The 27064-nt window shown below is 37.4% G+C and overlaps 5 protein-coding genes and 1 pseudogene across 6 annotated transcripts; 3 read left to right on the forward strand and 3 right to left on the reverse strand.

Annotated features, from left to right (window-relative positions):
* Positions 1 to 690: 690 nt before the first annotated feature.
* Positions 691 to 2976, reverse strand: LOC106359250 (zinc finger BED domain-containing protein RICESLEEPER 1-like). The gene is made up of 3 exons (XM_013798979.1): positions 2073 to 2976; positions 804 to 2006; positions 691 to 722 (listed from the first exon to the last, which is right to left on the reverse strand). The coding sequence occupies exons 1-3, from the start codon at positions 2974 to 2976 to the stop codon at positions 691 to 693; spliced, it is 2139 nt and encodes a 712-aa protein (XP_013654433.1).
* Positions 2977 to 7093: 4117 nt separating this feature from the next.
* Positions 7094 to 11361, forward strand: LOC106361924 (lysine histidine transporter-like 6). The gene is made up of 7 exons (XM_013801734.3): positions 7094 to 7277; positions 7360 to 7505; positions 8330 to 8713; positions 10157 to 10656; positions 10742 to 10833; positions 10944 to 11012; positions 11118 to 11361. The coding sequence occupies exons 1-7, from the start codon at positions 7245 to 7247 to the stop codon at positions 11214 to 11216; spliced, it is 1323 nt and encodes a 440-aa protein (XP_013657188.1). The 5' UTR covers positions 7094 to 7244; the 3' UTR covers positions 11217 to 11361.
* Positions 11362 to 11696: 335 nt separating this feature from the next.
* Positions 11697 to 14115, reverse strand: LOC106361925 (GDT1-like protein 4). Its single transcript, XM_013801735.3, has 13 exons — positions 13888 to 14115; positions 13708 to 13776; positions 13362 to 13421; positions 13226 to 13273; positions 13004 to 13095; positions 12880 to 12916; positions 12752 to 12793; positions 12597 to 12665; positions 12461 to 12505; positions 12329 to 12390; positions 12174 to 12246; positions 12004 to 12098; positions 11697 to 11895 (listed from the first exon to the last, which is right to left on the reverse strand). Exons 1-12 carry the CDS (start codon positions 13903 to 13905, stop codon positions 12027 to 12029), a joined length of 687 nt encoding a protein of 228 aa, XP_013657189.1. The 5' UTR covers positions 13906 to 14115; the 3' UTR covers positions 11697 to 11895; positions 12004 to 12026.
* Positions 14116 to 15091: 976 nt separating this feature from the next.
* Positions 15092 to 17020, forward strand: LOC106361926 (protein ASPARTIC PROTEASE IN GUARD CELL 1). Its single transcript, XM_013801736.3, has one exon. The coding sequence runs from the start codon at positions 15396 to 15398 to the stop codon at positions 16842 to 16844; it is 1449 nt and encodes a 482-aa protein (XP_013657190.1). The 5' UTR covers positions 15092 to 15395; the 3' UTR covers positions 16845 to 17020.
* A 1436-nt stretch (positions 17021 to 18456) lies between these two features.
* LOC106361927 (CTL-like protein DDB_G0274487) lies at positions 18457 to 21106 on the forward strand. 2 transcript variants are annotated; one of them, XM_013801738.3, is made up of 7 exons: positions 18465 to 18827; positions 19219 to 19301; positions 19382 to 19863; positions 19953 to 20180; positions 20260 to 20376; positions 20453 to 20686; positions 20776 to 21106. In XM_013801738.3, exons 2-7 carry the CDS (start codon positions 19247 to 19249, stop codon positions 20953 to 20955), a joined length of 1296 nt encoding a protein of 431 aa, XP_013657192.1. In that variant the 5' UTR covers positions 18465 to 18827; positions 19219 to 19246; the 3' UTR covers positions 20956 to 21106. The 2 variants fall into 2 exon arrangements, with proteins under 2 accessions (XP_013657191.1, XP_013657192.1); XM_013801737.3 differs by having other exon boundaries at positions 18457 to 18827; positions 19219 to 19863.
* Positions 21107 to 22952: 1846 nt separating this feature from the next.
* LOC106360144 lies at positions 22953 to 26539 on the reverse strand (annotated as a pseudogene).
* Between the last annotated feature and the right edge of the window lie 525 nt (positions 26540 to 27064).

The following is a 27064-nucleotide window of genomic DNA, read 5'->3' on the forward strand; positions in this document are numbered from 1 at the left end:
TGACCATTACCGAAGCCACCAAACTAGTCCTGGGCATTCGGATCCTCGGTTCGGGTCGGGTTGGGTTATTCGGTTTTCGGATTTCTCGGGTTATGTCAAATGTAACCCGATTAAGAACCGGTTAAATTACGGATCGGATCGGTTCGGTTTATATCGGATCCGGTTCGGGTTTCTATTTTTTTTGGAATCCGAATGAGAACCGAATTAACACCGGTTCGGATTTTAACCCGAAAAATTCGTTTCGGTTCGGATTTTAACCCGAAAAACCCGAAAATATAACATAAAAAAACATTCTAGAATCAAACTAGCAAAGTATCAAACTGAAAGAACATCATAGAAACTGAAGCAACATCCTCAAAGGCTCAAACAAACTGAAACAAACTGAAGCAACATCCTTACAACAGAAACAACATCATAAAAGCAGAAGTAACATCCTCAAACAAACAGAAGCAACATCCTTGAAACAGAAATAACATCCTCAAACAAACTGAAACATAATAAAACCAGATAAAATGTTTTTCAAGACACTTCCAAGGAATGCAAACAGAAGAGACCTACAAAAGAGAGCAGAGGATTAAAACTTGGACTCGTCAACAAGCAATGCAGCTGAGACTCAAACTCTGTCAGTAAATAAGAACATGTACCTTGCTTAGAACTTGATTCGCATGACACATTCTCAGCCTAAGACTCTCAGGTTTGGAAGTGCAGCTGAGGCTCAAACTCTACACAAAATGAAAAAGAGAAGATTAAAAGCTGAACTGGAATACTCAAAATTTAATACAACTTAAGAACTAAGAACATACCTCTTTGTAGTTCATCTTGTAATTCAATCTCAGCAATCAGTTGCTGAGTTGAAACCACACTTCTTTCATTGATTCGAATCTCACACTTAAGCCATTGTTCTGTGCACATGAGAACCTCAATCATGTAGTGGGTCAAGCAACTTCTCGATGGATCAAGGATTCGATTACTTGTGCTAAAGGCAGACTCTGATGCAACAGAAGAGACTTGCATAGCTAGAACATCCTTAGCTATGGCAGCTGAGGTCGGGTACTTTGAACTGTTGATCCTCGACCAACCTAAAACATCAAACGGAATTCCTAGAGGATTGGGTTTAGGAATTTCTACCTTCTCCTTTAAGTATAGCTCTAACTCAGTGCTTGCATCTTGAAATCCCAACTTGTTCACCATTTCCTTGTACAAGGAATCCATTCTTTCATACCCATACTCATTCTCATCAGAAAAATCCATCGCAGCCTCATCTTGTGACTCTTGGACACTCTGACTCTGAGACGATGAACCAAATGCTGGAGCAGTGTGTGATGCTGCGGAGGCGTTGTACTCATCAAAAAGCCTTTCCATGACATCAGTGACTGAGTCGTAGAGCACCTTACTTTGTGGACTATCTTTCCCATAAAGCTTTTCAAAGCAAAGACCAGCAAACTTCATCTTGTTCCTCGGGTCAAAGACACTTGCAACAATCAACAGCCTATTAATGTCTTTTAGACCATCCCAATACTTATTAAACTTTGCCCTCATAACCATAGCCTTTGTCCTAAGCTTCTCATCCGTACTAGTACTCAATGTAATCAGATTCCTTTCTATGGTGACAATCTCATTGTAACACTTGTAGGAACTAGGCGAGTTAGAAGCAGAGACAACTAAAGTGGAGTTGTAGAATATTACCAGGAACTTAACCAAACCCTCCACTTTATCCCAATCCTCTGAAGTTGGTGGTCCAACCCTCTTCTTGCCCTCCACAGTCTCTTGAAAGTGATCATTGTAAAGCTTGTCCTCAACTTCCATTCTATCAAACGCTGCTCTAAACTTCAAGGCTCTTGACAACATCAGGTAGGTTGAATTCCATCGTGTCTTGCAGTCCAAAGATAAGCTACCTCTTGTCATCCTTGCTGACTCAACCTTCTGATCAAATGATCCGGCTCTCTTAAAAGAAGCTCTGATATATTGTATGGCGTTACTTATTGCACACACACTCGCATCCACCTCTAGCATACCATCTCACACAACCAAGTTGATGATATGAGCACAACAACGTAGATGCAGAAGCTCACCTCCCAGCACTAAGAACTCAGGTCCTAAAGCGTTGAATGCATCCCTGAACAACTTCAGAGCATTAGTGTTCGCAGTGGCATTGTCTACTGTTATTGTAAACACTTTCTTTATCCCCCATTCAGCCATACACTCCAGCAAGACAGAGCATATTGTCGCCCCTTTATGATCCGTTACATGCTTGAAACCAATGATGAACTTCCTGAGTTTCCATCTATCATCAATGAAGTGTGCCGTGATGACCATGTAGCTAGCTGCTGTACTCGATGCAACCCAAATGTCTGTTTTTAAAGAAACCCTTTGCTTGTTGCCACTGATCAGCTGCATCAAATCTGATTTCCTCTTTGCATACAACTCAACAATGTCCCTTGTTGCTGTTCTTCGTGAATGTGGCTTAGGAAGATTCACCTTGTTGCAGAAGTGCTTCCATCCCAAACCATCAACAAAGGATAGTGGCAACTCTGATATGACAAGCAACTCATTAGTAGCTTCCCTTACAACTTCATTAGAAACCCTCGCCAGCTTCAACTGAACACCATCTTCATCATCACTTTCGGCATTCAGAGTATGTTGAGTCTGGGACTGACTTTGTACCCATGCCTGATGTTCCTTGCAGATACCAAGATGCTTCTTGAGACATGAAGTGCCATTGGACGTTGCACAACGCATAACTCTACCGCAATAGTTGCAGCTGCATTTGTTCCGATTCTCCTTCAGTCTTGTGTAATGATTCCAAACTGTTGACCTTGTACTTGTAATCTTCTTCTTCTTAACAGCTGCAGCTGACTTGGTCTTCCTTTTGTTTCCACTTGCAGTAACAGGACTAGTTGTCCCAAACTCATCATCGTTTCCCTGAGTTTCATCATCATCTTTGATAGCTTCACGTTGAGGTGATGAAGAATCCATCTGCAAAACAAAAACGAGATATCAACTTGAGTTCTGAACACATCAAAATCACAAAATATAAACCGCAAAGTGATTTACTCTAACTCTATCATGGAACTAAAGCACAATCTAAAGTTATCAACTTGATAAAGAACACACTTCTCAAATTTCATTCTCAAGTTTCAAAACATCACAATCACAAACATCATTATCGGCTTATCACTTTAACATAAAAAAAATTAAAGAAGTAACAAGTTCAAGTTCATACCTTCGATTGATTCGTTGAAAAAGCTGAGAGAGGATATGTTTCAATTGGAGAGGGAGATGGTGAAATATAAGGGAAGGGAGAAGGGACAACATCTTTAAAGGATTCCAGTTTCTCAAGATGCATTCGAAATCGCAATCGTTGCTTAGGACTCTACGGTTTCGTTTGTTCGAGAGTCGAGAAGAAAAGTTAGAAAACATCGAGTCCCAAGAGACACGCCTAACCTAAGAACAATAATGATAGGTTGTTGGTTTGTTATTCGGTTTTCGGGTAAACCGAACGGTTCCGGGTTTTAATCCGAACCGAACCGAAATCTGAATCACAGAAATTTCAAAACCGATCGGGTTATTAGGCAAAACCGAAGCCGAACATTTTCGGGTTTTTCGGGTCGGGTCGGATCGGGTTTTGCGGATCCGGTTTATATGCCCAGGACTACACCAAACTATTATTGTTTTTGTCTAGAGAAATTTATATATATTTATAAAAAAAGTGTTGTTGGCTCTTTTTTTAGATTATAACGTCATATTTAGCACTCAAAATCAAGAAACTCTTAATAGTCGATGTTTATCAGATTGACAAAGAAATGCATCCTTCATATCTGCAAACAAACTTAAAATCCAATCACGACCGTAAGTAAATATGGTTTTGATCTTCTATTTACAATGCGATATCAATCAATAATTCTTTTTAAAAAATTGCAAAGGTTTATGGTTAGTCAAGTAAAATTACATTATTGTCAAACTAAATGTCTCAAATAAATCTTTTAAATGCATCTTCATTACCATATTTTTTTGTTTCATTCTGCGTTAACGGCTAGAGTTATAGATCCCATTCCATTTAGTATTTGCTCACATATCACTATCATAGCTAGCTCAGCTCCACCTGAACTTCAGATTCTGAAGTAAAGCACAAAACATGCTTCTTATGTTGTAGCGTTGACGTCCAAAAAAAAAAATGTTGTAGCGTTGTTGCCATTTTTCCTTTTTTTGGGGGGTATCAGTCTATCAAATCTCCTTTTGTTGCTCCGTTAAATTCACCATTTTGAATTTGAATTGTTACTATTTCAAAAATAAGCAGCTAGACCACAATTATTGAGATAAGTTGTCTAAAAAACAATGAAAACTTAATGATTGATATTTCATAAGACAGAGTAACTATGATGCGCACTAAAACTAAATCGACTGCCTTTTTGAATTCAAGACGACAAACACGACTTCTCTTCTCCACTCTTGAGCACACTCCTTGTCCAAAACCAATGTGAGTTTACTTGAGGTGGTAGGTCCTATTCACGTGGCACATTATACTTTTGATAAAAGAAAGATGTAAAATCGTTGTACCAAAAGTCAAGCCATTATACAAATTCATCGCGCGGAGCCTTAGATTTTCTCGATCGAATCATGCGAACATAACCAAAGGCCCTTTTCTTAAAAGATGTTTCAAGGAAAGAAAATTCTAGCGCTGATCATTTCTGTGTATTATTTAATTCCCACAAGCTTGAAGTTCAAGAATAGTGGCACCATTAAGTGGGATCAGGAAAAGCAAAGATGCAAATTGATAAATACAATATTAAAAAAGCCAAAAAGCTGATTTTCAAAGTTTTCCACTCTTTTTATAGCTAATACTTCTCTAAACAGAGACGCTTTAACTCTTTGTGGGTGTGGTTGGTGGGCTGTATCAGTCTTTAAGATTTTAAAGATTTATTCTCTTAATAAAATTATCTATTCAAAATGACAAGTAAAAAGCCTTTTAAACGATTAATCAACCGTAAGAATGAGTCCAAACAAAATGAAACGTGAATCTTTGCACTACATTTATTTTGTATGATTATGTAACTGCATGTTCTGTATTTGGCGTCGTCGTGCTACAAACATGAGTTATATGACAACAACCGCAACAAAAAACATCTTGTTGCTGGTTCTCAGTTATGGGTGCGTGTGAGATGCTTCTTCTTTCGGTGTTGTCGTCCGAGCTTGGAGGTTCCTGTGCAGTGCCGTCCCAAAAAAAACTGTGGCCTAAAGCATATTTAAAAATAGTGGTTAACTTTTGTTTGAAAATTTCCTTCTGTAAAAATGTATATTAATTTAGATCATTAATAAATATTAGGGAGTTATTTTATAAAAAAAAAGGATAAAATAACTTTTAAATAAAAATTATAAAACTGTCAAACTATATATGAAAGATGAAAATTTATTGTGATAAACATCTAAATAATCGAATGAAAAAGATAATATTATAGTAGCAAAAGCCAACTAACACAAAGAAGAAAAAACATTACTCAAAAGAAAACCACGCTAACCAACGAAAATTAGAACGTAAGTCCAAAACAAAACACATCACTGAAATAAAGAAAGAGTAACAAGATGTTGCATTAGACATTGAACTACAATCATTTTATTGCAATGTGGCCTTAAAAACTGTGATTAATATGTGGCCTTAAGAACTGTGATTAATATGTGGCCTAAAGCACAAGCTTTAGCTGCCTTATGGCAGGGACGACACTGTTCCTGTGGCAGCACGTAACGAGTCACGAGACAGCATCCGCGTCTCATTGGTGGTCTCTGTCCTCCAAAGTCGAGCTCTTGACTGTGGCAACGCGTAAGTCTCTCTTTCCTGCAATAAAAGCGTCATCTTTTTAAAGTTGTAGCTTCTGTGAAAGCGGTATGGTCTGTAGAGTGTGGATAGGAGGTAGTTTGGCATTCGGTTCTCTTACTAGTTCGAAGGTTGCTCTTTTCCGGAGGAGGTGTGCCTGATATGTCTCACTGATCTTCTTGTTCGGTGGGTTAAATGGGTGTATACGGTCTTGGGTTTCGAAGGTTGGAGGCAGCAATCTCCAGTTCACCGTCCCGAACGACGGCGCCGCCTATCTGTGGACTCCTCCTCGTGCAGCCGGTGTGGCGATGATGAATGGGTTTGCTGCATCGTGATGTATTTCTTTGTGGTTGTGTTGATGATTGAGTCTCTTAGAAACCGTAGGTCTTTACACGTTGCTTCAAGGTTTGAGCCACCTTTTTCTCTGGGAGCTCGCGGCAACTGAAAGCTTAGTCCCCTCACACCTCTCCTTTGGATCATCGACGCCAGGTTACCTCCAGTTCATCTCTTAAGCTATTCTTCTTTGTAATAGAAAATACATTTTCATTATAGATGCTTTGTTTATTTTCAATTTTTGCAATTCCGTTTCTAGTTTTCTTCGTATTTCTGTAAAAAAATGAATTTTTGGTATAATAAACTTAACATTTTACCAAAAAACAACAAAACAACAAAAAAACATGACTTATGACAAAGATTTGAGAAAAGAAGAAAACTTCAAAAGACGTAGAAGAAGATAATATTATCTAATGGAAATCTCGCATTGGTTACAAAATCGATATATGTTTATTAACTCTAACTTTGTGATAGTGTGTTGTGGTATCCATAGCTCAATATGTATCTTTTGATTTCTTACACATTTCTTGGATTTGACAAGTTACACGTTTCGAAATTCAGACAACTTCACGACTTTAAATGACCACCGTGCGGAAAAAACAAAGTCCTTCAAAGTGCATTTAATTTACGTAAGTTCTTTAAGAAAATTAAGTATACTTTATACTCTTTCCGTTTCACAAACATATTTTTTTAACATTTTCACACATATTAAAAAAACACATTAAATCACTATAATAAATATATTATTTTCTGTATTTTTTAATTTTCAATAATTTTTAACTAATAATAATTTAATAAAATTAATTACTTTTTTGAAGTTTATAATTTTTTTCATAGAAAACAAAAAAAATATTTATCTCTGTAAAACAAATTTTTTTAAAACATATGTCTTTTTGAAACAGAAGGATTATTATTCATCTATTTGTTTATAGTTTATTTTCATATAAACAAACTTTCTTTGGACAAAATAATAACTCAAATGAAAATCCTTTATCAAAAAAAAAAAAAATAACTCAAAGCACCACATAAAAGCTTAGTTATCTCCTTAAATTTAAGGAACTGAGATCTATCTCACTATACTGCAAAAAGACACACACACACAATGGTCTCTGCTTCTCCCATTTCTCCCTCTAAGGTTTTCCTTCATAATCATTCACTTTCTCATTTCTTTCTTTCGTTTCTCTATGTTTTCTTTTTTAATTACTTCTTGTTTGCAGGAAACTGATCGAAAGTCCGGTGAGAAATGGACGGCGGCAGAACCATCACGGCCTGCCAAGTGGTGGTACTCCACCTTCCACACCGTCACGGCTATGATCGGTGCCGGAGTTCTCAGCCTTCCTTACGCCATGGCTTACCTTGGCTGGTACTCCTATTTCACTCATTTCTATAAACTTTTTGCCTTATTTCACTCATTTCTATAAAATTTTCACCAGCCTTAAGTTATGTTTTTAAACCAAGAAATTACAAAGCTAACAAAAAAACCCAAGAAATTACATTAGGCCAATAAGTTCTTCAGTTTTATGTGTGTATTTCAACTTCCAACGATCTTACAAACAACCAAAAGGACTGTAATTTTGTTTGCCACTGTATAATTGTTTAAAATTATACATGTAAATAACTGAAATTCACTCCACGGATCTTTGTTATATAAGCTTTTTTTTTGCTAAAATCTTTGTAATATAACTATATAAGTTACTCTTTATTTCCTTTTTTTGAGAAACAAGTCCATAAAAACTTTTCTTTACTTTTAGGCTTTTAGCTGATGATTTTGAACTAGTTGCAATTAGATTCAGATATAAGAATATTCATATAGAGCATGTAAATGAGAAATGGGAGAAAAACAAGAAGCAAATGCACTATAAGCTGATTGTGACTTTGAAAGTGGTTGTAATTAAACTCAGATATAAGAAGATTTACAGAACATGCAAAAAAAAATTCCCCTTTAAGATGATTATTTTGAACTAGTTGCATGCAACAACATTCAAAGATAAGAACATCCATATATAGAACATGCAAAACCAAAAAAGGAAGTAAATTACATTTTAAGATGATGATTTTGAATTAACTACTTGCAACAAATTTCAGATATAAGAAGAGATTAATTGAACATGCAAAAGAAGAATCAATTGTATTTTTCTTTTGTTGGTTTGGAAAAAAAACAAGGTAACTGATGTGTGGTGGAAACAGGGGACCAGGGACAATAATGTTGGTACTGACATGGGGACTGACCCTAAACACGATGTGGCAGATGGTACAGCTCCACGAGTGCGTACCGGGAACCCGGTTTGACAGGTATATTGATCTAGGCCGGTACGCTTTCGGCCCAAAACTCGGCCCATGGATCGTCCTCCCGCAACAGCTCATTGTTCAGGTCGGGTGCTGCATTGTTTACATGGTGACTGGTGGCAAGTGCTTGAAGCAGTTCGTGGATGTCACGTGCTCCACCTGCACTCCAGTGCGACCAACGTACTGGATCCTCGCCTTCGGTGGGGTCCACTTCCTCCTCTCCCAGCTCCCTAACTTCAACTCCGTCGCCGGCGTCTCCTTAGCTGCCGCAGTCATGTCCCTCAGGTCACTCTCTCACACCATTTTTTTTGTCGGCTATCTTACACCTGCATGTATCATTGTGATGCATTACCATATAATTTTGTTGGTAGATTATTTTTCAGTTTTTGGAAAATGACATGAAATCGCATGCAGTACCGTGTTGTAACAAAATGTTAGAACTATATAATCCCTTCTTATTAAAAAAATTTGATGTTCTAGATTTTGTCGTTGTATTTGAAAAATTGATGTGTTAGATTTTAACTGATGTATTTTAAATTAAAAAATATATTTTTTAAAAAGTATATAATTGATTGAACTCTATTGGAAAGGAAATAAAATGCTAAACTAAAACGAGAAAGTAATAAACAAAACCAAGTACATGATTCTACTTGTGAATTTTTTTTTTTTTTTGAAACACTATTCTACTTGTGAATAACTTTAAACATTACTAGATTCTGACCTGCCTTTTCAATTTTAATATTATTTCTAATTAGATGATGATGTGTTTCAATAGTTTATTATCTAATATGGTTTTATTTTTATAAATTGTAATTTTAATTAGTGCGAGTATGTGTTCAAATACAGTTTATTATTTGATATGGTTTTATTTTTATAAATTGTAATGTAATTTATTTGTTATTAGTAAAATTTTGTTTACACATATAAGACTGCAAATCCGTTGTTTGTTTAATTCTTAAATATATCACATATATTAATTTGTTTAATTCTTAAATGTATAATCTCAACTTTAAAAATAGGATTGTACACATTACTATTGGATTACTTGGAAGAGTTTGATCACTTGCACGTAGGGTGTCATGGGTTAGTAAACATATTGAAAATGGTTTTAAATTCTCGATGTACCAATATTTAAATTATTGGACTGTTTTGTTTAGTTGCAAGTGACTATCGAGTGGGCTTTAAATTTCTGTAAATCATTAAAGGTATTTAAAAAAAATTAATGGTATGTTTTGTAATTTTCTGAAAAAGTCAGGGGCACAATCCTAAAAAGGATTCCGCTTTAATAGTATAGATAGATTCTTCAAACACAAAAAGAGTATTATTTATATACAGTTCAAAATTATTGGACTAGAACTATTTGTATAGGTTATAAGTTATAACAATGATAAGTTCAATTAGCGTGGTCACTGAATGCTTAGCATCTAGTTTTTTCTTCTGTTTTATGTTACATGTAAATCTCTCTGTATATAACCCACAATATTTTGTAGGTTTAGAAACTTCTAAACCAAATATTCTAATTAGTAAAGCAGCGAAACGTTTAGATTACATCATTTTCAACATTACCTTGGAATTTTTTTAATATAAATTACATCAACTAGAGTACTATACCAATTTGTCTATAGAGCCAAAAAGTTCTGGTCCACAATATATTTTAGATCAATGATTTTACAGAAGTTAACTAGGTCAAGACTGATCATACTTTGTAACATATGTTATGTACTATAGCTACTCGACGATAGCGTGGGCTGGAAGTATCGCACATGGAAGACTGCCTGACGTTAGCTACGGTTACAAAGCTACGAGTCCAAGTGAATCCACGTTCCGAATCTTCAATGCCTTAGGTCAGATCTCATTCGCTTTCGCGGGTCACGCGGTGGCTCTAGAGATCCAAGCAACGATGCCTTCGACTCCTGAGAGACCATCGAAGGTGCCCATGTGGCAAGGAGTGATGGGAGCTTACTTTGTCAACGCCATTTGCTATTTCCCGGTTGCTCTAATCTGCTATTGGGCATTTGGTCAAGACGTAGACGACAATGTGCTGAATAATCTACAGAGACCAGCTTGGCTTATTGCTTCTGCTAATCTCATGGTTGTTGTTCACGTCATTGGTAGCTACCAAGTGTTTGCTATGCCTGTCTTTGATCTCTTGGAGAGGATGATGGTTAATAAGTTTGGTTTTAAGCATGGAGTTGTTCTGAGGTTTTTCACTAGAACTATCTATGTCGGTAAGACTTAATTTTTGTTCATCATGATATGTCTAATTAAGAATTTAATTATAATTAGCTGATTCTCTGTGATTGGAAATGGCAGCGTTTACATTGTTTATTGGAGTGAGTTTCCCCTTCTTTGGAGACCTTCTAGGGTTCTTTGGAGGATTTGGCTTTGCACCCACTTCCTTCTTTGTAAGTACACTTTAATAACTACATCTTCATATATATGAGTACATGGTTATGATGAAGATAAGTCATTAATATTTTTTTTATGGATTTATAATGACGTTGCATGCATGCAGCTTCCAAGTATAATGTGGCTTATCATCAAGAAACCAAAGAGATTCAGTATCACGTGGTTGGTCAACTGGGTAAACATCTATATCTACATATTTTTCATTCGTATGCATAACCTTTTGAAGATGAGCAATGTCTATATCAGTTGATCTATCTATCTTTTCTTTTGTATTGGGCAGATCTCCATCATCGTAGGGGTGTTCATAATGCTGGCCTCAACAATTGGAGGACTGAGGAACATCATTGCAGATTCTTCGGCTTATAGATTCTATGCTTAGTATTGAACTGAGAGATTGATCAAATGGGTCATCTAATTATAAGTGTAGGACCAAACCATATAAATTGGTCAGGCGTGTCGAGTTAGAGATCTGCTACTTTTTCAATAAAACATATATGCTAGTTCAACATATATCTTCGATGCCATCGATCATTATCCGCGCTTATCCTCTCAAATTTATAGAGCTTTGGTTTTGATACCATGCTTACCAAATCCATAGTCAGTAACAGAATGAGAACAATATCAATATATATCTGTCATGTCTCCCCAAGCATTGCATGGTTCATATTCGAGGTGCTGTAATGCATGGTCCAGATTCAAAGAAGAGTCCACTTACATCACTGGTTGACCTTTTTTGATCAAATACCATACTGTAACTCATATATCATATGGGTTTCTTTTCAGTCTTCATATGCATTCACATGGGATCCCACATTCACATATCAAATTAAACCAAACATGCATCAATTAGAAGAAGGAATTAACCAACGATCACCAAAACTTTATTGAAGTCAAATGGCTGCTTAAGCCCCTTTTAATGTTATTTTTTTTCACGGTAAATAAACTTTCAGATTTGTTTTGTAATGACTTGTGTAAGACATCTAGTATCAAGATTACAAATCTAAAGAAAGTATAGATAGCAACGTTCTTCATCGTCATCTTCAACTCTCCCTACAGCCCTGCATTATTCACAAAACCAATGGAATAAGACATAAGACCAATGTGTATATGACATATTGACATGATATGATGAATATAAGAGAAATATATTAGGACTCGGATTATACCAGAAAGAAGGTTTTGGGAAGCATTAGGCATCAACAGAAGTAAGAAACGATTGGATTCCAAATATAATGAATAGCATTCCACCAGAGAGAGCAACCTGCAACAACATTTAAACAACCTCATATTTAAAACTTAACGAGTCTAATGGAATTATATAACGAGAGGTATTTACTATTCGTTCGGATATCTGAGACGCTAAGCTCTTTCCTCCAATCACAGCAGCAGTGGTACACACAAGCTGTGCCCTGTGTAGGCACACATTAGTCAGCAACACTGAATTCAAACATATGATTTTGTGATGAAGACACAAAACGACTGAAAACTTACACAACTCCACCAAGGACAACCCCAAACGGGTTTTCATCCGCGGCTAAACCAATTGTAGCAAGCTATTAAGAAAAATGAAGAGTTTATGTTGAGCACTTGAAGCATTTAGGTTCGAGTAAGTGAGAGCTAAACCTGACTCTTGTCACCAAATTCACCAAAGAAGTTAATCGAAAATGCCTGCAAGAAGAGAGAGCAAACAAACATGAAATTAATTTCAGACAGGTCTGCTACTTTTGTGAACAGATTCTGAGAGGTTCTTTAGTTTCACCTTGAGAAAAATTGGAGAGAAGAATTGTGTCAGGAATGGCCTCTTCTGCTTTTTGTTCTCATCTTCAGTCTACAATGACAAGGGATGGTTTTGTGAAAACATATATAGCACACGCAGTCTGTGATCTTTGTTTTTTTATTTTTTTGGTTTCATACCTTATCTTTTGTGGATTTACCGTTAGCCTTCATATCAGAATCCTAAGATGATAAACACACAAGAAAGTCAAAACCATAAAAGCATTTATCTATTAATGTGAGAAGGAGTGATGAAAGATGAAACAGACCAGTTCTGCTTCAACTTCAGCCAATTCTTCTGAACCCCTGCCAACAAGAGTAGAATCATATAGCTTGAATTTCATCCTCATGATATCAAAATTTGAAGAAGAAGAAGAAGAAGAGAATCATTACCCTCCCCCTTCTTTAAAACCATCCCACAAAGACCATAGCCCGAAACCAAAGAACAACAACGTTGTTATGTGATGAGTCCATTTGCGAGAGATCTGCAAGTGGTGGTTTGATATCATACAGCATTTAGTTAAAAGATTCAAACTTTCTGGAACTGGTGAAAAAGACAAAATCAAACTACAATCCAAGTTCAAGCAAAAAGTATTACAAATGCCAAAAACATACCAGATTTGGAGCAGCCCATCCAACAGTAGCAGAGAGGATAGTCATAACCTAAATTAGCAAAAAAGACATAAAGCTTTAAATCTAAGAGAGAGAGGACACTTAAACCAATAGTCAAAAGGAGTCAAAGAAAGCTTACAATCAGAGCCGATACACAACCAGCCAACACAAGTCTCCTAGGATAACGCATCGCCAGAATCTAATAAAAGAGAAACAAAAAGATTTAAGTTTACAAATCAAGATAACAACAAAAGTATGTTACTATCTCAAAGAGACAGCACCAGATCATAAACCAACAAAAACAATACTAATCTAGAATGGAACTATAAAAGCTACAAGAAGCTCCTCTAAACAAATTGGGCAATAGAACGAAAAAACAGAAACTTTCTCAAAGAAGAAAGATCCTTATAACTTTCTAAGCCATTGACTTGTTCAACCTTAAACCCTACAAAACTACAGAAAGCAAATACTCATCAAACACTTACAGCGGCGGCGAAGAAGGTCTTATCACCAATCTCGGAGACAAAAGTCATGGCGAGTGACTTCGTAAAACCCTTTTAAGAAAAACCCATCAACCGTAAACTCAGATTAGCTTCCACGACGATACCCAGATAGATAAAAAATCGAGCTTTCTGAAAAAGGAGGTATCTTTTTTTTTTAAGTACCTGCAAAACCGAGCTCATGGCTGCTGAATTAGTATCAACAGCGAATCAGCTACAAAACTCCGATCTTCTCCGGGGAGGGAACAGAGTCAACGGAGCGATCTACTCAAACACTCGGCGACGGAGAGAGAGAGTAGAGAGAGACGACGCTCGGACGGAGATGAGAGAGCGTGGCCGGAACAAAGTTTGTTGAAGTGCCACAAAAGATGAATGCTTTTTTTATTTTATTTTGGAGGCTTTTGAGAGAATATGATTCGGATTCTTTAACGCTTGGGATCTTTCCACGTGTCTCAATGGTATCCAACGATTTCGTGGGACCCGGATAACCCAACTTGACTTGTAGAAAGATGCTACCATATGTTCGCTGATGTATTGTCGCTTCACCACTGATAAGGACGTCACATGGAGAATATATATACACGTTCATAGCTTGTAAGAGCTGCTGCCTAATACTGATTGGAGATTAATTTGATTGGCCAATAGTAACTATATTAATCTTCAAGAGAAGTTGACCAAACTCTTGTTGGAGATGGCTTGATTCACGAAAGCACTTAACTTGGTTTGATTATACTATACTTACTATGACCGGATTTTATTCCATACTAAGCATCACAAAATGTTGTTAACTCAGATTTGGACGTGATTTGATTCACCAAATCACGTCATTTGAATTGATTTTATCCTACTATACTTATTTTAGCTCAGATTTTATTCAATTCTAAACTCAGCGGAGATATAATATATGAATACTCTTGTATAAAATAACGTTGCAGATTACTCTTATTTCATTCTTTTTCAAAGAAGAAATCTACAAGTGTTTGCCTGCTGTCCTTTAGCAAACAAAATTAGAAGACTTGTAAAATCAATGGGCCTAATCATCATTAGTTTAGATGGGCCCAATCATCAAATGAAACGTTGCATACAATTTCAGGCCCATGAGGGACCATGAATTCACAATTTCAGGCCCATGGCTAGACAACTTTTCAAAAGCCATTTGCCATACGATATGCAAAATCTATGCACAAGTGTGTATTATATATACAAGTTTAGAGTCGTAGCTTCTATTTTTACTTTCTTAGGTACGTTCTTTAGCTACATAAAGCTTTAATAAATGCATAGATTCATAGCAATTGAAATGTATGAGCTGTTAATTACTTGAAAGTCATTAGGAAAAGCTAAGTTCATGGCCAAAAGTACCCGAGTTTTTACTTAAAATAAAGGAGGAAGATGAAAAAGTGATGAGATTCTAAACAAACATAGATATACTCATAAGCGCCACACTAACCGCATTGAGTTCATAAAACAAAGTTTAATTAACCTTCCCACTTAAAGACGATGAAGAAACCTCCTCCTCCCCTTAAACCATTTATCTATCTTCTTGTTTCTTTGAAAGATTCTTGTAGTATAAATCTCCTTGGAATCTACAAAGCACCACCACAAAACTCACTTTTGTCTTTCTCCTTGACACTCTCTCTGTCTCAGTCTATCTATCTAACGGCCCGAAACTAAAAATGTGTTCTCACCGATGCTTTCTTTTACTCATCTTCTTCCTCGCTTCACATTCTTCCGTTATTTCAAGAATCTTGCCAAAGATCTCCGTGACCACTACAACTACTCTCGATGTCACTGACTCCATTCGCAAAACGAAGGATGCGTCGTCGTTTCGGTTAAACCAGCAAGAAGAACACAGTCAGTATCCTACTTCATCTTCATTTAGCTTGCAGCTTCACTCACGAGCTTCCGTCCGAGGAACCGAACACCCAGACTACAACTCTCTCACACTAGCCAGACTCCACCGTGACTCAGCCCGAGTCAAATCCCTCACGGCTCGTTTAAATCTAGCAATCAACAACATAACCAGAGCCGATCTCAAGCACACAATGTACACCACGGAGCAGGAAGAGATCGAAGCTCCTTTAATCTCCGGCACGACTCAAGGAAGCGGCGAGTACTTCACACGCGTGGGAATCGGAAGCCCGGCGCGTGAAGTTTACATGGTGCTCGACACTGGAAGCGACGTCAACTGGCTACAATGCGCTCCTTGCGCCCAGTGTTACCACCAAACCGAACCCATCTTCGAGCCGACATCTTCCTCCTCTTACGCCACACTCTCTTGCGACGCTCCGCAGTGCAAAGCCCTCGAAGCCTCCGAATGCAGAAACGCCACGTGTCTCTACGAGGTTTCTTACGGCGATGGTTCTTACACCGCCGGCGATTTCGCCACCGAGACGTTCACCATTGGCTCAGCCTCCGTCGATAACGTCGCCGTCGGGTGCGGGCACAGCAACCAAGGGCTGTTCGTCGGCGCCGCCGGTTTACTCGGACTCGGCGGAGGTTTGCTCGCTCTCCCGTCGCAGCTCAACACGACGTCGTTCTCTTACTGCCTCGTGGACCGCGACTCGGACTCGTCTTCCACCGTCGAGTTCGGGTCCGATATCCCTAGCGACGCCGTCGTGGCTCCGTTGATGCGCAACCACCAGCTCGACACGTTTTACTACCTTGGACTCGCCGGAATAAGCGTCGGCGGCGAGATGCTTGAGATTCCGGCGTCTTCTTTCGAGATGGACGAGTCGGGAGGCGGAGGGGTGATTATTGACTCGGGAACCGCCGTGACTCGGCTCCAGACCGGAGTCTACGACTCGCTCAGAGACGCGTTTGTGAAAGGGACGACGGATTTGGAGAGAGCAGCCGGAGTTGCGATGTTCGACACGTGTTATGATCTGTCGGGTAAGACGACTATTGAAGTGCCGTCGGTGGCTTTTCATTTCCCCGGCGGGAACATGTTGGCTTTGCCGGCGAAGAATTATATGATACCGGTTGACACGGTGGGGACTTTCTGTTTAGCGTTTGCACCGACGGCGAGTTCGCTTGCGATCATCGGTAACGTGCAGCAGCAAGGGACACGTGTCGGTTTTGATCTGGCTAATTCCCTTATTGGATTCTCGGCGAATAAATGCTAAGCATTTAATATCTGAATGAAAGAAAATAAGGCGAATTCCCTTATTTTTGTTTTTGCTAATTTGAAAAATATTAATAGAATTCTTCAACAATTATGAAGTCTCTAATTACGCATTATGTAGTTATTTATTTATGTTGTTAAGTAATTATATACTATAGTTCCCCGAATCACGACGAAGCAATGACCATTAATTCGTATTGATTCGATTACGTATATGATTATCTGTTGATGCTGTTTTCCAGCATTATCTAAACTAAAGATGCTCACGTGTTTAACACTTGTAGAATATACACGATACTAATTTTGAAAACTAAGAAAAAACCTGGGATAATTGGAGATGAGGTTATGGAATTAATTATATGATTAATTAGATATTAGAAAAAGAAGAGAACATGGGACATTGAGAGGTGGCGAAGACATGATGCCACACCACTTGCCATCACAACAAATGAAGTGGCAACCATTCGCGTCAATCATTTTGTCACTAAACAACCTTTTCTGCTTTTTCATGTCAACCTTTTACTTTTCGCCTTTGTTCATCTAAAACAAACACTCTTTTACTGTCACAGTTGCATGCTTGACACATTAAACTTACTTCATTTAAGCAAAAGAAAACAAGCAAATAAACCTGACACTTATTTTCACCAACATGGGAAAACATTTCTTGGTACTGAAATAATTAGGTGTACGTTTCAGTATATGATTTTGTTTTTTTGTTTGACTTATCCTTTCTAAATATCTGTATATTTATGTTTTATATCAAATGTAGGCTATACATTACCTAAAGTATACTAAACATACACCACATTAACTTTGAAGCGATTGGCTAGGTCTGTGAAAATATAATTTACTCCCCTTCATTTAAATTTGTAAATGACTACATTATGAATGATACACACAAATGACTACATTATGATACACACAATAATGAATGTTTGGGATTAAATCAGTATGGCCTAATGGCATCTTTAACTCCACTCTATTTTCCACTTTAGAAGAAAAATACGCAAATGGTATTCTATTTTTCGTTCTATAATAGAGTAAAAAATATGTTTGCTTTATATATAGAGTAACTTATTTTTTTTTTTGTTCATCACTCTATTTTTCACTCTAAAATAGAGTACCATTGGAGCAACATTCAACTCTATTATATATAGAGTTATTATATTTTAAAAGAAAATATAGAGTAAACCATCGGAGATGGTCTAACTACATTTCAAAATTTAACCAACAAAATCAATTCAATAAAACCCAAATTAAGTTCAAAGTTAAATATTGAAAGAAACTCACTTAAATTTTAAAATGATCATTTAAAGAAGTCTATAAGTTGTGTAAGTAAAAAAAAAAGATCATTTGAAGAAAACTATAGCGTACATGCGTAGTTTAATTTTCTTGGTTTTCTGACATTACGTAATCGTAAACTTAAGTCATAATTTATTAACTGATTATTATTTATATTAGTAAGTACTTAAATATAAAAAGAAAAAATCATTTACAGTTGTAATCTAGAAACAGAAATAAAGCAATTAACAAAAGAAGAAAAGAAAACATTTTTGAGAAAGGAAATAAAAGCGAATAAGTTACGGAGAATCCGAAAACGACCACTCGGGAAACTGTTTACGCTTCTTAACCAATAAAAGGAAACAAAGACGAAGAAGTAGAAGTAGAAGAACCGCTGTTTCTCTCTCTCTCTCTCTCTTTCTGTCTGAATTCAATCACTCGCTGACAAAAACTTCATTTTCTCGCCGGAAACGTTCTCTTCACTCCGATCATATACTAATTGACCATTTTCTCAATCCTTTACTTTTCTCTTTCTTTGACTATTCTCCCTTCCTCTCTCTCTCTCATATTATTCAAAGATGCTCCCATGAAACTTTATTCCAGTCAGTGAATCTTCTTCTTCTCCTACTTCTTCGTCATGAGTGACTCCACCAACAGCGCCTCTCCTTCCTCCGATTACGCCTCCATCTCCTCCGGCGACCAGGTTCTCCTTTTTTTTTTTAAATCATAACTCGATCTGGGTTTTATTCACTCTTCAAACAATAAACGAAGCAGTTGTCTATGATTTGAAGAATCGGGTTTTGCTTTCTACACTACTTCATTGCATAAAGTCTTTGTCTTTTTCGAGTTAGATCTTGCCTGAACTCATTTACGGATTATACACATTTTAAGACCAATTACTTAGCTTTTGTTGTGTCTTAAAATCACGGGTCAGTTGCAAAATCACTTCTTTTTTATAAAAAGAAGTCTCTTTTCCGTGAGTCTGACCACTACAGTGTTTGCATTGTACTGCTAAAGAAGATTCATTATCGTTGCTTAGACCACATGTGAATCAAATCAATGTTTCTTTATTGTTCATTTTGATGATTTTGTAGTCTCTCCAGAGGAGTCGAAGGAGTGGAGATGGAGGAACCCGAGCCATTGTCCGCGAGTCACGTCACTGGCACGACATCTTCTGGTCAGCCATATTCGTGATCCACCTCATATGCTTAGGATTCGTCCTCGCGGTTCTCGGACTCAACAGGTTTAGAATATCAGACAGGTTAAACATCGATAGGTACACTCAAGGCTTCTTGGAGAATCACAAAGGCCTCACCGAGGACTACTGGCCTCTCTACGCCGTCGCCGGCGGCATCGGAGTCTTCATCAGCTGGGTCTGGTCCTTGCTTCTCGGCTCTTACGCCAACGAGATGATGAAAGTCTCGGTTCACATCTTGACCACCTACTTGGCTGTGGTCAGCGTGCTGTGTTTCTGGTGTAGACAGTTCTTTTGGGGCGGGGCGTTCGCTATCGGAGCTCTCTTGCAGTTTCTTTATGTTGTTTCGGTTATAGACAGGCTTCCCTTTACGATGTTGGTTCTGAGGAAAGCGCTGAAGCTAGTTTGGGGGCTTCCTAAGGTTATTATGGTGGCGCATGCTTTCACGGTCTTCATGCTTTTGTGGATGTCTCTTTGGTCTTTTGGAGCGTCTGGTGTTGTGGCGTCGAGCATGGGGGATGAAGGACGATGGTGGCTTCTTGTGGTGAGCTGGCAAGTTTTGCATTTTACATTACGTGTTGGTTTCTGTGTTCTGCTTAGTAGTGTCTGAAAGTAAAACATGTCTATATGCAGGTTCTCTCGGTTAGCTTGTTCTGGACAGGCGCTGTGCTGTGTAACACTGTCCATGTGATAGTTTCTGGGATGGTGTTTCATGTTCTCTTCCAATGTGGTCAAGAAGAGTCGTCGTCCTTGCCTCCTAGTACTTTGGTTGAGTCACTTAGGTACGCTGTGACAACGTCTTTTGGGAGCATATGTTATGGTTCTCTCTTCACTGCTGCTATTAGAACACTTCGCTGGGAGGTAGGCTTCAGATTCTTTTTATTACCATTTGAAAACGTTATTGTTCTTTCTAGTTACTGATACAACTTGTGTTTGGCAGATAAGGGGAGTCCGGTCCAAGATTTGTGGAAACGAATGTCTGCTTTGCTGTGTTGATTTCTTGTTTCATCTAGTTGAAACTCTAGTTCGGTTTTTCAACAAGTATGCCTATGTGCAGGTAAGCTAATCATGTCACCCTTATGAGCCAAATGGAGAATCAAAATAATAAAAGAATTTTGGTTGATTTTTTATAGATTGCAGTGTATGGAAAAGGATTCAACAGATCAGCAAGAGATGCATGGGAGCTCTTTCAATCAACAGGTGTAGAGGCACTTGTTGCATATGACTGTTCAGGTGCTGTGCTTTTGATGGGAACCATCTTTGGAGGACTAATCACAGGCTCTTGCATTGGTATATGGGCTTGGATCAAATACAGTGACAGAGTTATCATGGTTGGATCTACAGCTATGTTGATGGGAATGGTCCTTGTAAGTTTTTCCTCTTTTTTGTGCATTCTTCTAACATGAAACCAAATTGTTCAATATGTTTATTTGGTACAATGTGTTTTCTCTTTCAGGTGGGTCTAGGAATGGTTGTAGTGGAGAGCGCGGTGACATCGATATACATATGTTTTGCTGAAGATCCTTTATTGATTCAGAGATGGGATGCTGATTTCTTCACTGAGATGTCTGAGATGCTACACCGTCGTCTTCAGCATCGTAGCGCTAGAGCTCGTGAAGTTTTGACGACCGCTTGATCAGCCTATGTCTCTCTGCTGACAAGTTACATAGCTGTAGATTATTATATGCATTTAGTGGTGTTTAAGTCGGGATAAATCTATTTTGTCAAATGATTAATGCTTTTCCTTTTGTCAAAATCATAATAGAAGTTGTGGACGATTTGTTTGATCAAAATGTATCAAATCTAATCTACTCAAGAAGTGAAAAGAAAAAAACTGAACTAGCCACCACAAGACTAAACAGCCACAAGCATTCGACTCCAACAATGTACTTTTTCTAAATCATTGGAGTTGAAATTTTGAATGTGACTCTGGTTATCATCACGACATTGTCAACTTGACCCATAAATCTTGTATGTAATAACGATGAATTGTCCAACATTTTTAGTGAATTGTGCAACAACATAGTTACTACTCTTTTTCTTGCGCAATTCCTTGATTTACTACTATATGGTCTCTCGGCTAACCATAAAATATATAATAAGCAATAAATTGGGAAGACTGTTCTTGCATAAAACTGATAGCCAATTTTGTTTAATTTCTATCTGGCTATTGATAAAAGTATCGATGCTTAAGATGTTTAGAATCTTCTTTCTTATTACCGGTTCAACTTTATCATTCATAACGTTGATTTTTCATTTTCCAATTGTTCAAATATATAGTTTCTAACCAAGCTTGTGTCTATTCTTAGTGCATTTTCTCTCTCGTTAGGAGGTCATCAAATAGGCTTTATTCATACGTTTATTTTTTATTTTTATTTTCAACCTTCAGGATGCAGAAAAATAATTAATAAATAAAGCTTTTAAAGCCAATAAATAAATAATTAAACTTAAAACACGCACTCATCTTTCTAAAAATGTCGCAGATTCCAGGAAAAAAGAAACTGAAACCAGTTGAAATCAACGTATGAAAACATTGTTCTCTGAGATTTAGAAAACGTTGTTCTCTGGGATTTAGAAAACGTATGATTATAGATAAATGATGCAGCTATAGACATAACAGATGCATAGACAATAAGATTATGAGCTTGCATATCCAAATTTAGAAGACAAACTTCATACACATGATCTTATATACAAAATTGTGTCATTATATTGTGTTAACAATACCGAACTTTTTATCATTGATGAAATGCATCATTGATGAAATGCCAATTCTTCGTAAAATCAATAAAATTGTGGATTGGCATATATTGCTCATAAAAAGATTTGGTAAAGGACAGATTTAAATTTAAAAAATATCTTATTATATACAAAATCTAAATCCGTGTTGATTTAGTTATGTAATGCTACTAATATAAAAATGTTAAATTTTTTCAATCAGATAATCATACTAAGATTTGGTAATCTAGTAAGTATTGTTTCATGTAGCAACAAGGAAGATTATGAATTCATCAGCGAATGGGGAAATTGGTGTGAAATGCTAGTACATATATTTTTTGTATGTGGAAATCAGATATGCCTCACATGTTGTAACATCCACGGTGGTAGTGAGTTGTATTTGATAATTTCATTATTTAACATATTTTTTTTTCTTTTGGCGCATGACAACTATTGTAAGGATCTGAAACGAATTGAAGAATTGAGCCAGAAAAATAAATATTGATTCAAGCAATTATAGAGCCCAAATGTTTTGTGGCATGAATTCATGATATCAATATGGTTTAATCAACTATTGGTTCAATCAATTTAAATTTATTTCTGGTTTAGTTATCTTTATTGTAGACTATCTGTAAGGCTTTTAGCTATTTGGGAATGTATCAATCAAAAACACAATATTATCTTCTTCCTCAAGTTTTCTTCTCTCAATCATCACACATCATCATCTTCCATCAGCACCATCAAATCTCAGTCTTTCGAAATGATCTATTACTTTAGGATATGGATATATCATGCAACTAAGGTTGTTAAAAGCAGAATAACCCATCTTGGTAAATCTATTTTATCCAATGATTCACGCTTCCTTTTGCTAAATCATGAACATAAGTTGTGGACAAGTCGTTTGATCCAACTGTATCAAATCTAATCTATTGATTTTGCCTTTTAGTAAAAAACAAATTAGTGGAAGAGTAGAAAGTTTGGAGTATCATGTAAGTGGAGAAAAAAAAGTAGAACTGGACAGAAGACCAATCAGCCATAAACTATTGAAGTTGAATTTAATTGTGTTGAAGGAAACTCTTAACGTAACCACCACAATATTTTCAACAGATTGTGATTCAGGGACTGATCTTATACAGATCAAACGCGGAAAGTAGTAGTGTGTGTTCTTCAGCCCTCTGCACTCCAACAATATCAAGTAGACATCAAAAGTGGTGGAAATATTTAGATGCAAGATGAACTAGGTGTAGTAATCATCTAAATACAACAGACTGGTATTTTAAGTTGAGGTCTTTAACTTGTAATTCTAGTTTCAATGTCTTTTGGCAATGGTGAAGATGGAAATATTGTAAACACCGCTTTGAACACAATATGATGTAACAAATGAAATAAAAATTTACTAAAATATAACAAATGCAGTTCATAAGCATCAACCAAAATGGCGTTTCAAACTAACAATCAAAGAAGAGAACACATATAATGAGAAACTTGACGAAGAATATTCAGGATTGAAGATTATATATCGGTAAAAACATTTGAAAAATTCAGGATTGCGCTACTGCGGCAGAATCAATGGAACGAAGCGCTTGGTTTGCAAAGTAGCGAACATCAACATCAGGGTCCTCGCTCAGGTCCACCAAACACTGACGGATTGTTTTGTCCACCACCTGCAAAAAATTTCCAACACAGCAAAAATAACATATTCAAGTTCAACAATCTCCATAATGTTTAGGATATAATTGAGTTATGTTTAGTCTCTCATCTTACGGATTGGTCGACTATGGGGATGAGGGATTGCAGAAGTTTAGCAACATTGAACTTGATGTTTGGAACTCTGCACAGATTAGATATGTTGCAACAACACGTTAGTACACTATGATGTTCTCTTTAAGGAGTTTGCCTAAAAGTCTATCTCTATCGCTCTTACCTGTCTTTGGCTGCCTCAACCACCACAGAAAGAAACTTAGAGCAAGTGATTTCTGATCCCATCACAGGAGCCATGAGAGATATTGCACGTAGAGCCATCATCCTGTGTAGGTAGTGCGGATTGTTGACCATGTCCAACACCTGTTTACATGAAACACGTCAGTACGGAGGGCTGACTTAGCGATTATCAGAGTCATAGAGAAAGAATACAACCTGGGGAACTATGTGCTGCATTGCCCATTCAGAACCAAACTCCTCTGCAAGGCGCTTAAGGTTGTTTGCTGCAGCTTCACGGATAGAGTAGACCTGAAGAAGTAGAGAAGAACAACGTCAATACCCAGAGTACACAAATGGATGAGAATTTATGCTATAATCAAGGATCCCAAAATAGAGTATTCAAGATAAACCTTGTCTTGCATCCACTGCATGCAAAGGGCTCCGAGCTTGTCATCGAAAAATCCTATACCTAACTGGCTAGCCAACAGAGGAACATATTCAATTATAGCAAGCCTGACTCTCCAGTGCCGATCCTCAGCAAGCTCTACGATCGCCGGTAACAAGGATTCTGATAGCAGATCAATTCCAATAACCTGACGTAAAAGATATTCAGTTACCAGTTGAACACAAAGAAGCAATATAATTATAGAAGAGGGATATGTAGCAAACCTGGTTGACTTGGTCTAGTTTGTTTATGATGTTGAGGTGTACATCAGGAAATTCATCTTTCAAAAGGGAAAGAAAAATTGATAGCAGATTCTCAATGGTTGAGTCCTATATTGAAGATTTTAGTATGTTAATAACTATTGATAAGGTCTAACCGGGTGATAACACATGGTTTAGTTGATGAAAACCATAAGAGCAGATTAAACCACAGAAAGTAGTCACAAAATGGAAAAAATGTTGGCTATCATTAGTCATAAACCTTCCCAAGGATAGGAGCCATCCCCATTATTACTGAAGCTAGAGCAGAGCAGACATGTTGAGAAGAATCAGTTGATAATTCCTGCAGGCATGAGTTCAGATCAGAATATTACGAGACATGAGGCATCAAACAACCCGCTTGTATGAAATTCATCAGCATAGAGAATGTACCTTTACACAAGAAAGGATGTGCTGAATGGCAAGCTCTAGATTCAAAAGCTGGCTGAACTTGGTCACTTTCCCTGCCGCTGCTATTCGCACTTCAGCCTCATTGTCCCGTAGCAATCTCTCATATGCAGGAACCAAATCCGTCCTACAGATATAGCAGCATAAACCTCGTGTCAAAAATAATAAGGACACGTGTACAAACATAAAGCTATCAGAGCAGTGTAGCAAGGCACATACTTCGTGCAATCAGGACCCACTGCCTCACAAAGTTCGTATAGCTGATTAGCAACCATGTAGCGCACCCTCCAAGACTTATCCTGCACTCAGAAAACAAACCACATAGCATCAAAAACAATCAGGACTACAAACTTTCACCCATGAAATATAAGAACGCTATAGCAGAGATTTAAAAATATGATATCAACAGAAAAAGCCACAAATGCAAAACCAAAGCTCAATTCACCTGAGAGAAGTTAACAATAACAAGCAAAATGCGTGCAACACAATCCTGAGGCTCCAACAACTTTCCAAGAGCTGCACAACCTTCCACAGCCAGCAGTCTAACAGAATCTTGATCTGAATTGAAGGTTAATTTTTAAACAATATTAGCACGGGATAAGAAAAAAAAATCATTTCTAAAGAGGTACATATCCACAATAAAAGCTTTCTTTATCAACTACAGCTTATTAGTTTCAAATGTTATCTATTTACCACATTAAGTGATGAGCATTGTAACTAAGAAGTATATATAATTCAAGCGTGTGTAAGTACCATCTTTAGTAAGACCATCGAACATAGTCATGATCTCAACATTCAAAAAGGCAGACTCCAGAGTAGTAGCAAATTTCCCAAGGTTAGATGCATCAGCTCTTCGCATCATAGGCATATCATCTTGGCATAGCTGGCTATAACTAGACCGCAACTCAGTCTTCAGCACATCAGTACAACCTTGGTACGCAACATGAAATTAACCACATGCGGAAACTCTCGCTGCAAACCATTCCCCAGCCGCAAGCCTCTACATAGATTAAACAACATAACAAAACAATACAATTAACCCTTGACTCAAAAAAACTTGAGAAGTATAAATGCAGTACCTTGAGAAGAGGGACAAAGGAGTTGACAAGGTCACTCTCCTTCATCTGAGAACCAATCTTACAAAGCGAGTCCACAGCTTTCCCTCTCACAGATGTCTCCTCAACGGTGCAGAGAGATTCAAGAGGAGGGAGAATCACATGAGCATGCTCAATCCCACCAACGAACAGAATAAAAACTCCCAACTCCTCAGCCATGGCGAGGAGCACCTCATCGTCATCATCACTGTTCTCACTCAAAAAGGGGATCAGCTCTTTCCTCGTGCGCTCCTCTCCCAGAGCACGAGCAATCGTAGATAACCGACAGATAGAGTTCAAACGAAGCTGGATATCATCGTTCTAAAGCTCGTCAATGAGCAAAGCGATGGGATACAAGGGTTCATCCACCATGGCCATCCTAATCTCACTGCGGTGAAATGACGATATTAAAAATCATTTCTTGAAAATGGTAAAGTAAGCTCATTTATCGACACTAATGTATATTTTATAGGTTAGAGCTAATGGGTTATAAGAGATTAAGCCATATCGAACGGAAAGAGAGAGACTTTGGATCTAGATGCAATACAAATCGAGACGGTTAACCATCAGATTCAGGTTGGAAGGGAATATGAATCGGAAATGGAGCTGTAAAGATGAGATCTTTTATGTGGATATAGTCTTACCGATCTAGGTGTCTGTAACGAGAGAACAACTGCTTTCAGATTCCCAAGGAGACGAGAGGAATTGCTAGCGAGGATAATTATATTCTTGCGTTTGATTTTAGACGGAAGGTTAGATAAAAGGACGACAAAAAAGGAAAAAATGTTAGTTAAACAAGTTAGTGAAGAAGGTCTTCTTGGGCCGTATGTAGTTTATTGGGATTTTCTTAATGCTCCATATGTTTTAACATATGATTTATTGAATCCAAAGATGCAGAGATTG

The sequence above is a fragment of the Brassica napus genome, chromosome C3, assembly GCF_020379485.1.
Source record: "Brassica napus cultivar Da-Ae chromosome C3, Da-Ae, whole genome shotgun sequence".
Taxonomy (NCBI): Eukaryota; Viridiplantae; Streptophyta; class Magnoliopsida; order Brassicales; family Brassicaceae; genus Brassica; species Brassica napus.